At 38.2% G+C, this 11,833-nt stretch overlaps 1 protein-coding gene across 1 annotated transcript in view; it reads right to left on the bottom strand.

Annotated features, from left to right (window-relative positions):
• Positions 1–11,833, bottom strand: part of DOCK1 (dedicator of cytokinesis 1) — a 307,079-nt gene that overhangs the window by 245,294 nt on the left and 49,952 nt on the right. The window contains 1 exon segment of the mRNA XM_009278124.2: positions 10,582–10,690. Coding sequence (XP_009276399.1) covers positions 10,582–10,690 — 109 coding nt within the window.

Below are 11,833 nucleotides of genomic sequence, written 5' to 3'. Positions count from 1 at the left end.
TCAAAAGCCACTAACAGTCTGTGCTTCTACAGAATGAACTCTTCAGAAGAGAAAGAAACCTGTCAAATAACTTGAAATAACCAGCGTGGGGTTTGCCAACGCTTGCTGACCACTTTTAAAAGAGCAAAAACCAAACATGTCAGTAGGTTAGATGCAAATTTCAGTGTTCCAGTTTTTATTCATAGTCCATTTAAACTGTCAAGCTTGATCATCAAACATTTCCACGTATGCTTAAAGGACTACTTACATGCTCAGAAATCAAGCTCATAACTGTAATTATGCAAATAGTCCCATTATGTACACGCTTATGTGTTTTGATGGATGAGGACTCTAATGACCAGTTATAAACAGCAGCCATCGCTGTGTTTTTATTTGCTTATCATTCAAATGCATGTAGCAATAAATGTTTAGTAACACATACTAAAAAAGCTTGCATTTTACATCTTGAATTAAAATGTCACGCTGCGCTAGCACAATCATTAAAATTAACACTTTAATGACCTAAATGAAGTACTATCAGTTAAAACTATTTACAACATCAATTTAAAGTCTGTAGTTACCACAATTATCAGCAACTTAGGTTCTACTTTATGGACAAACCAATTGAAGTTTAATATCTTAAAATTTAAAGAAAATTGTGGAAGTGTATTTCCCAATTTCCAATCTCAACTGACTCAACTATATGACAGACAGTATGATCAGAAAAGTAGGCTCTGCAGCCCCATGATTAAATCTGTATCTGTGTAATCCAAAGGTCTACTAAAATAACTTTTTGTTGATATTAACTCTTGCAAAAGAGCAGCTCTCACTGTAGATTTTACTTTGTTAGAAGCTGCAGCTGAAAGTAGATCTTTTGTTAGCAGTAGCACAACTGCAATGCTGGTTATTCCCAGGATACTGAATACGTAAGTGAAGAATATCCCATGATTAAATCTGTATCTGTGTAATCCAAAGGTCTACTAAAATAACTTTTTGTTGATATTAACTCTTGCAAAAGAGCAGCTCTCACTGTAGATTTTACTTTGTTAGAAGCTGCAGCTGAAAGTAGATCTTTTGTTAGCAGTAGCACAACTGCAATGCTGGTTATTCCCAGGATACTGAATATGTAAGTGAAGAATATTAAATTCAGCAGATAAAAAAACCTGTTCTCATCTTTTCATATAACATCAGGAAAAAACAAATAAGCAATCTGTTCTGTTTTTTTTTTTTTTTCCGTTGAAATAAATTAAATTAGATTACTTTCCACTCTTGATCAGCACTGGACAAAGGCTGAAATTCCTCATCTCTGCAAGAAGTACATGGCAAACTAAATCAAAATCTTAATTTCATAGTTACGCAGTGATGCCTAAGACACTTGAAAATTCAAAAACAGCATTAGAGAAAACACAATAATGAAAAACCTTAATTCTCTGATTTTTAATCAAACAGGTTTTTGCAATAATTGCCATGTGATCACATTAGATACACATACAAAGCTGGAAATATTAGTCTCACATACTTAGGCAATAATTATACATAGTTCCAAGCTGGGCTGCAATAAAAATTTTACTGCCCAAAAGGGTTTCTCTCTTTGTAGAAAACAAGTGACAAATTATTACTACCCTTATCAAGTTACAAAATCATTCATTTTAAGTACTACAAAGCACACAAATAAACTAGCAAAGGGGAAGAATAAAAAGGAGAGAAAGCAGAAACAAGACAGTGCATCACATGAATAATGGATATATTTTCCCTGGTACTGAGTTAAACTTCCTTGTACACTCACTGTTATATTGACTGTCAGGGTATTACTGGCATTTTTTTTTCCCTGGGATGTGATTCACACGCGAGTCAAGGATTGGCATGACGTCAACAAGCTCATGTCAGCCTGCTAGCTAACTCAAAGTACCTTTCAACATTATGTCTCATCCCTTACTTCTCCCTCTCCCCACCACACACAACCATACACACAGCTGTGCACTTACACAAATATGTGTTAATTTCCCCTTTATGAATATCATGTCTATGTATAAAAGGTATTATACCACAGCCAAAGTACACACATATGAAAAGAACCATTAACTGACACTTATTACATGAACCAGCTGCCAATACAACCTATTGAACTGCTAAGTCGAAGAGTGTAGTGCTTCAAGGATACCCTTCTGAACTATAAAAAAGGCAATTAAGTATGCCAAGAAATAAAACTAAGTGAAAATAATAAGGTCAAGAAAAGTCAAAGCTTTGCCTTAAATAGACTAAATTAAGCAATAATTGATGGTCACAGTTCTCTGCGCAGCCAATACACAGGACAAAATTCCTAGGTTTTATCGTTCCACAGAGTAATTGCAACTTATTCCTTAAATCATCACAACCACCTCTCTATCTAGAGCAGTCATCCTTTGCAACCTTTATGATAAATTCATTGATGTGCTTATAATGACTTAACAGCTAATTGTATTTTCCTAAACTTCTTCAGAGCTAGCAGCTAAATAATGCAGGGTTTTTTTCATGTTGAAGAAACAAATTCAGTGATGGCCTGTATCAAAGATTAGTTGGGGGAAAAAAACATCAGACATGGTAAGAAGGCCAGAATAAACAAGACTAAGCACAATGGAGGCATTATTTCTAACGGTGGTCCCTCTGAAGATCAATGAAGGGTCCACTGCAGTGCCCAAGCTGCCACGGCTCTTTTTTGTCTTTCCAGACAGGTTTAATGAGACAGGAATGGGTAAGGAATGGGACCTACCAAGAGAAAAACTAGCACATTCCTCAGATCTAAAGGTTCAAGGAGTTTCTATGACTAAAAATTTATCTTAAGCCAGCAATTTAGAAAACACTTTATTCTGAAAGGAACTTTTTCTGCTTTTTTTTTTGTTGTTTGTGGGGGGGGTGAGGGGGGGGGGGAAAAAAACCCCAAAAACCTGTTTGAGCACTTCGACACTTGTATATATAAACTGTGTAAAAATAAGAGTAAGCTTCATTTATTGTTTGGAACAAAACCCCAAACAAAAACCCCAACCCCTAATATTACCTGGAGGAGCTGCCTTATAGAAAAGTTCCTGAGTTTTTCATTTCTTCGTGAAGATAGGCACATATCAGCAGTCCTCCCAGAAAGAGGTGGGAGAACAGATACACGCCTTTTCCTCATGTCGTTACGCAAATGTTAGCACCTCAACTTTAGGTTTTGGGACTCCCACCAGGGCCCAGGCAATCTGAATCCCTCTTCACTCCTAACGGTTTCCTCTCGGACACCGTGTAAGCCTGTCCTCCGACCCCACCTCACTTAAAGCTCTCCCTAGTTTTAAGTTGGGAAAAGACAAAGACAGACTAATACTTCTCAGCGGAGTCTGTTTCTGCAAACCTTTGAGTTTGCTGGAGTTGGCTCCACTTGTGAAAAGCAGCATTACCTTAAGCATTCGGTCACCAATGCCCAAAGTCACCTAGTCCACCTTTTGAAAATCCACTTAGGATTATCGTTTTAAACATTGCCAATCCAACATAATAGCAAGCCATGAAGAACACATCTACACAGAAGTGCATATACTCAGAAACATGTTTAAGAAGCATTACAAGATTAGTACAATTAGAGCATATTTCGTATGCCATTTGGAGATGTATCCTAAATTTCTTCTGTCTCAAAGCCATAAAGTCATGCTGCAGTCCATGTGTTCAGCAAGCACCGTTTGTAAGCATCTCTATTGCTTTGTCACATCTGGTAGCCGTTAGTACATCTGAAGGCTTGTGGAATAAGAAAACTTATACTCTCTTAACACAAAAATTTTATTTCACCACAACTGAACTAACACCCTGATATATTAAAACAAAGCTACGCTAAAATGGGGACCAAAAATATGGCACTATATTGCATCATAGCATCCTTCTACCACTCGATAGAAGACAAATTGTCTACACAAACACTTCTTTGTCATATGAAAGCATACTAAACTAAGATAGGGTAGCCTTGCTAAGTAGCTTAAAGTAATTTCTGATATAATTTTGGATAACAGATAAAAACAATGGGAGTTTTATTAATTTACTTTTGTTTATTACACAGTTGAGAGTATTGAGCAATCTTTTCATTAATACAAAACAAATTACTACTGTGATAACAACACTGGTCACTGGTAAAAGAAAACAAAGCAGTACAGAGTACAGCAAAGCCGTCTTGCAACAACAGAAAATTCTAACTTTTATCCCATTCTTGTGTTTATACTGACAAAGAATGTCAAAAAACAGTAACAAAAGCTTCTTTGCAGTAGCTGTTTAAGAAATTGCAATACTAACTTAAGGTTGTCATTAGATTAAATAAATATTTGCAAAGTATTAAACAAACTGTATTCTGAATAGTATACTACAGGTTTTGTCTAGGATTTAAGTTCATTTCTTTGTACTACATAAAAGCAAAAATACCTCATTTTAAAATGTCATTTTCTGAAGTCATTCATTTCAAACAGCCCACCTAGTCTCAGAATCAAGCATAAAATCTCTTTGCCAAATATAGTATATTCTTATGAACTCTTTTGTTTGATGAAGCAATAGATTTGTTTTATCTGACTCAATTTGTACATTATTTTAACGTTAATTTTCATCTTTTGTGTCATTCAACACGAAGCACCTACCTTCTATACAAGCATTATCCTGGATGCCTTCTATTAAACTCATCGACCCAGCCAAATTAAGCCCAGTCAGCAGCTGGATGAAACAATTTCCAGGAATGCCTAAACAATATTTTTGAATTGTCCCAGTCTGCAGCAGTCATCATTCCAAATGATGGAACTAGTGCCTCTGGCACAAAGTTCAGTGTAAAACGGCACAAAGCGTTATCACAAGTAAAGTGGCGTTGCGCTTTTCTAGAGATTATTGTATTTGTTGCCAGTGTAACAACACACTTTCCCATACAGGTTCTAAGAGACACAGAAACCTCAGTCCATGGTTGCATTTTGTTACTCAACTAACTTTAAGTAATGGTGATAAATTATTCAACCTGTTGGAAAAGCCCTGCAGAGTAATGCAGTCCCTTTTGTTTTCTTCCTAGGTACCTGAGCAGCTTGTAGTGTATTTCCCTGTCTTCATTTAAATACTTTTCTGTGGCTTTAGCAATAAATGCTTAATATTAGAGTAGGAAAAAGAATGGTATGGATACTGAGAAATATGCATCATGTGTTAAAAGTGACAAGGATTATTAAAAAACCACACACGCAAGAGAATTTGCATTAGTGAGATGTTATCATCTTCCCTCCCAGCTCTCTGTGGTCACATTTCAGGATAATTTTATATACACACCTACTTTATCAAGATCATTTAAAGCACAGAGAACTAACTCAGCTAACAACCTATCTTTTTTCAGTCATCCTGAACAGCAGTACAAAGTCACACATAACAGCAAACATTAGAGCAAACTGCAAGAACCCTGCTGAGAATAGTTCAGCTCCCTCATACAAACACAGCCCAAATCAGACAGTCCTCATAAATTCGATGCAGCTGGCTCAACTGCCCTTGTTTCAAAGAGATGCAAGAATAAATTACTAGGAAACATTTGCATTTTTATCTAAACTTGAAACGTCATGGTAGGCTTCAGCTAAACTCACGCTTAAACAGTAAAAGGTTAAGGAAATAATTATCATGCACCAATTAGCAGAAAATAGGAATAAAACCAGGAAAGCTCACTACACTTGTAACCATTAAAAATATGTGCACATACCAAATGCTGCACACCTTATTTAATCAAGTAATTCTTAAATCAAACTGATACTTGAAAAAACAAAGTTTAATCTCTCTACTTCTCAAACTATTACTGCAGCCTACTACCATTCATCATGCAAGAAAAATTTTTGTTAGTAAGAGGATGACCAAAACGTCTGTCAGCTCAAATCACTGTTTGAATTGCCCTCTCTAGTTTGGACAACTGCACACCTTAAAAAAATCAAGCGTAAAAGGCAGCCTCTGAATGCCTGCCTCCACTGCAGTCAACACTGACACACAAAAAAGCCTCGTAACAATTATATTTAATTAACTAACTTTAAAAAAAAAAACCAAACTCTGCATTCTTTTGAACACTGTAATTTATACCATACCAGCTTCTCAAATTCAAACCTATAGGATTGACTATTGCTGCCTTCATAGCCTAGGATGAAAGTGTTTTTTATTCATTCTTATACCTTAACATTTTGATTGCAACATATTTGAGTCCACTAAGAGGTATAAATGCTAGTGAAGCTCTGCTCAAATCGTGTTCCAAGAATATATGGATTTTTACCTATTTATTGTAAAAATACATAGCTGAAGCACTACAACTCAAATTTAAAATTACCTTTTAATAATGTTTTTAGATTGTTATTATTTTGCAATACCAAAAGCTCATGAAAGGAAACAGACCTTTACACTGAAAAAAAAAAATACAGTTTTTTTCCACGCATACGCTAAGCCAGCCACTACAAATATACACGTCAAGGACTAGGTGACCAGTTCTTCAGCCACAAAGTGACCATTAACTGCACCGACACAGTGGGCAACAGACTGGAGACAGCACTGGAGTTACCTTCAGAGCCCCCTCCTCTGAGCAACACCACATCTGAAGCAGTGAAGGAGGGACAGCTGACACAGATACGCCTCTTCCTAACTCCAGGCCAACTCAAGGCTTCTTGGAGGACCCTGTGCAAAAGATCAGGTCAATGCCCTTCCCAGCCATGAGACTAGGAGTCAAAGCATCCTCAGTAATGCAAAGCATGATTTTGGTGGAGCAGAGGATTTTGCAGACAGACAGGGCTTTTGCTCTTTTTTTTGTTGTTTTTTTTTTCTTTGCAAGTCTTGAGAAAAAATTAATCAATGCTGTGTACAGTTATACCTACTTGCAGTCAACAAAACTGCTAAATGCCACTTTTAACATGCCCTCCACAGAAATACTCTCGATTTTGTTTCCTTAAAGGCTGAAACTTAAGCCAGGTTTGCAAAGCAGCCACATATACAAATTCTCTCCTACCCTAAGAAATTTTGAATAGCCATAATCCTAAAAGTCTCTTTTAGTGCTCTACAACCTTAAATCCTTGTACAATTCATAGAGTTTTCTTTTGAGGAATTTTTTTTTTAAGTGTACCCAAAGCCTTGAAAATTTTAAATTAAAAAAGGGGCAATTTAAATGCAAAATATTAAGTAACTGAAGACCTGAGCTACAGTCAGAAACAGCTCATCAGCTTTCACAAGGACATAAATATTTGAATAGATAAAGAGTAATTCCTGCTAAGAACATAAGACTGCAGTCATTCATTCTCCCCTGCAGTGTCAGCTTGAAGGCTACTCTCTCAACAGATAGGCTGGGGAGAAAAAAAAAATTCAGTACAACCAGCCCAAAGAGAAAAGTTGCGAACATTTCAGAAAAACTTTGCAGTGGCAGTTCTGCTTCATGTTGATAAACTATCAAGACAGATTACAATTTTTGCAAGGAGAAATATAAATATTCAAATGTGTGAATTAAGCATCTGTCTCTCTTAATGTGAAGCACCTTAATTTTCTATGTAGGTCTTTTCAACTTCTTATCTCTCCAGACAGACTTATTTTGTGTACACTTATTTAGCTTCCCCAATATATATTAAAAACAGTAAAAAAAGCCTGAAACTGCTACAGCTAGATCTGCTGATCTTAACTGCACAACGCAGGGACCTAGCAACTTACCTGATAATCTTCATTAGTTTTCTACAAAACTTCAACAGAGTATCCAACAGCACAAGAAACGCCCACTGCATCACACTAATGGTTCCTACAACCCAGCACTCATCTCCAACGGTGACCACAGGAGGTGCCATTTACAGCTGCTGTGGCCCATTCCCCTCCCGGCTCCCCCAGCATTCTTTAGAGGCTGTATCTCCATCCATCCTTTCAGAACATCTATGGACCTGTGGTCTGTAAATCTGCCTAACCTCTTTCTGGGCCTGCTGACACTGTCTGCCTCCATAACCCCTTGTGACAGCAAGCTTCAGAAATGAAAAATTTTTCTTTTACTTGTTTTAAATTAACCTCCTACTGATATCAGTGAATGCACCTTATTTCTTGTACTGTGGGATTTGGTGCAGAAGAGTCTCACAGACCACTTATCCGCCAGGAAGGTGCACCCTTCCCAATCCTGGTTCTCTGTACCCCTGAGGGTACAGAGGTATGGAGACCAGAACAGCACCTGGCACGCAAGATGCAGATGCACCAAGAGTATCTAACAACAAAATGACAGCCCTGCCACGTTCTCATTATCCCTCTGACTGACACCCAACACCCTGTTTGCTTCTTCGCCTGCTGCTGCACATGGAACCAATGACCCCAGGAGAGCTGTCAGTTGTGACTCCAAGGCATCTTCCCCAAACTGCAACTGACAGCTTCAAGTAGACCATCATACAGGGATTAATTTACTCTTCCTGAGATGCGCTGCCTTACGTTCATCTACCTTGAAGCTCACCTTTTAGCCCACTCAGTTTTGTGAGGTCCCTCTGACATTCCTCGTCACTAGCATGGTACTTAACTACCAACTCCAGATCACTGATAAAGATGCTGAATGAAGCCCGTAATGTCATGTCCACTTTACATGGTTACTGACACCCTCCCAGGACCCCACAGCTTTGTCAGGCAAGATTCACAGAAGCCATCCTCTCTCTCAAAAAAACCCACCCCACATTTATCCACCTATTCAATAATTTCATTCTTTGTAATAGAACCACACATTTCTAGTTACTGAAAAAACTGTAGTGCTTCAGTGGATATTTGAACATAATAAAAGCAATCTCACGAGCTGCAAAAAGTGAATACTAACAATTATTTATTCTAAGAGCTAAGTAATTAGAGTCCAAAGGAGATGAAAGCAATGAATAATGAGTGAAAGGTTGTCAAGGCTTCTGAAAGGCATCCACAAGCACACTTCTCAGACAACCCCACACCGGCTCATCTGTCAATGCTTCATCTACCAGCATACTTCATGTAGCCAAATGCAGACAGTAGATGTGCTTTACCCAAGTTTGCAGAGATCTTAATGTGAAACAATACACAGACTAGGACAGACACTGCTGTAGTGTGATCTCCCTAGCCTTTGCTAGGAAGTTTGTCTTCTTTTCCTGCATCTCAGGTGAAGACAACCAAAACTATTTTTGGGGGTATTTTTAATTTTTTTTTTTTTTTTTTTTTTTTTTTTTTTTTTTTTTTTTTCCCCAAGGCATAAACTGTTGAAAAAGAAAAAAGCTCATATGTATCTGCCTTCCTGAAGTAGGCCTCACAAATGAGTCTCAGGAAAAGAAATCTTACATTCAGTCCTCATAATCTGAAAACACCCTATTTGTAAAACACCAGATAGCACACTCTGAGTCACTGACTCAAACTTACCAATTTCCATTCAGGATAGATGCTTTGTCAATGGAATGAAAATACAGCTTTCTTGAAACATGTAATATCCCTATTCTGTTATCAGATGATACAGTCTCAGCCTCTCTGCCTAAAATATTCGAACTCAGCAGCTTTATCCCCACTATCTATTTTTGCTGTGTGCTCAGCATGGCATTACTAGCCTAAGACCTGCATGCACTCAGCTACAAAGGACTGGTGTCTTTGACTTAGGTGTTTTCCTACTGTACTCCTCCCAGTTCCCTTCAAGAGGAACCTCTTGCACTGGCACAGTACTTTGCCACTGTCTGTCTTTGCCTCCCAGCTGCTATAAAAAAAAAATCTTCTAATGCACAAGCACAGCACATCTGAGCAGGAGGAGTCATACTGTCAAACTGTCCCCAAATTCAACCCCAACTCTTAGCCCCTTTCTGATCATCATCTTTCAAATGATTCAGCACGGCTAGGTCAAGAGTTATGTCCTTTTATAAATTCTATTTGGAACCACAAGGAGAACTTCAAGGTGTAGTTTATCAAACGTGTGTTTATGACAGTCTCTGTACTTTTTCCACGGTGAAAGAGATTCACCAACAGAACATGAGACTGGTATTGGCAGAACGACCTCAGACTCCTCTGGATACAAAAATCTACCGGTCCTATAATTCAATACTTCTGCTCTGTGATAGCAATACCCATGTTCATTTGAGGTCAGAGACCACATTCCCAATTCCATGAGCCAGCCAATGCTACCAAAAGTAGCTACCGTTTTAAAGGGACAAAGGAAGAGGGGTGTGGGGTGGAGTTTGCAGTCTGACTCACTACTGATTTTCCATTAAAAACATGTACTAGAGCTTAGGATACTATACTGAAGTTACTTATATCCTAGGCTGTTCACGAAGTGCATAGAATACGAGGATCTACACTGTCATCAGCATCTTAAAGATAATGCCTTAAGAATACCTTAAAGTTAACGTTATACAAGTTAAATAAGCTAAACATCATTTAACCCCTAAGTAAGTTCTCTTTTAAAAATAAAAGTGAGGTCTTTGCAGCAATTTAAGTGAACTTACTTGTTCGAAGCACATTCTTTACATAGTCACAAGCCCTTCATTAGAAGCACTAAGTATTAACCATGTTTGAGGTAGAATATGCTTTTGGGGGCAAACACAAGCATACACTTCATCGACCACCTAACTGTGGTTTAGGATGCAAAAGTAAAGCCAAGATGGAGACCTGTAAAGTACATACCTTCACTATGACAGTTTGATCAGAGATGCTGCTCATCATCTCATTGATGGACTTAAAGAGCTGCAGCAGAGACTCCCTGAAGTCTGCTTCTCCTTTGTTTTCATAAAGTCTGAAAAATAATTAGGTTTCATAAGCATGATCTAACTAAAATGGCAATACATTTTTAAAAAAATCTGTTCAAATGACAGAGGATAATTCATTGCATTACTTTCAAGTTCAAGAATTTCTACAAGTTTCTTCACTGAACCAAGAGTTTTCTTTCACAAAAACCTAAAGACAAGACAGACTGACCAGTCTGGGTCAGCAGGAACAACAGATTTTTATTTTAAAGCTTCCTATGTAAAATGCCACATCCAGTATTGTTGTTTACGCCTTCAAGTCACGGTGAATCCCTCAGCAGTGACTCAATTCCACATGCCCATGCAGCAGTGGGATAGAGTCTCTCCACCCTGCACAACAGCTAGCAGATGTCTGGGAGGACCAATGCCAAGCAGCTCTCTGATGTGGAAGCCAGAAAACATCCAGACAACTTGCCCGCAATCATTAAAATCTACCAGTGGCCTAAGGTGAGTGACCTTAAGCTCTGTGAAAGAAGAAAAAGCCTATCAACCCACTATTTGCTAAGAAAAAAAAAACCAACACTTTTTTTTTTCCATGGTAAGAGAGCGCTAAAGTTAAAATGCATTTCACCTCTAACTTCTGGCTCGCTGACACTGAACTAGTTAAGGCTTAGTTTCCCATACAGTCAGTACAGCTACCGCAGAACAACTAATCCACAGCTGAAGTTCACAAGGCAGGTCCCTGTGCCTTCAGGCTGGATTTTTCACAGCTGATCTGCCCACAGTGACACACAGTGACCCCCCCCCCCCCTCTCTGCCAGACATTTTCAGGGAGATGAAAACTGCCCTGAGATGCCTGAGCAACACCAAAGACAAAAAATATACAGCCAAGCTGAAGAATTTGGTCCACTGGTTCAATACAGCACAGGAATGAATGTTCCTGAAACTTCCTTGAATATTTTAAATGCAGGATGATCTCTGGTTCAGGTGTAGGATGAGATAATTCTCTCTACGAAATGGAAAGGGAGGGGGAGAAGACCACTAGCTCCACATAGATCCTTTAAAATCCCCCCCCCTTTGGCAATATGTATGTTTCACCTACATAAGGGCTGTTGCAAATACACTTATTGAACCTCAGCTATACAGACTTAACATGACCCCCCCCCAAAAAAAAAAAAAAAAAAAAAGGAACA

This window comes from Aptenodytes forsteri, unplaced genomic scaffold (assembly GCF_000699145.1).
Source record: "Aptenodytes forsteri isolate BGI_AS27 unplaced genomic scaffold, ASM69914v1 Scaffold15, whole genome shotgun sequence".
NCBI classification, from domain to species: domain Eukaryota; kingdom Metazoa; phylum Chordata; class Aves; order Sphenisciformes; family Spheniscidae; genus Aptenodytes; species Aptenodytes forsteri.
Note: the sequence above shows the minus strand (reverse complement) of the source record. Positions and strands in the feature narration are given on the sequence as shown.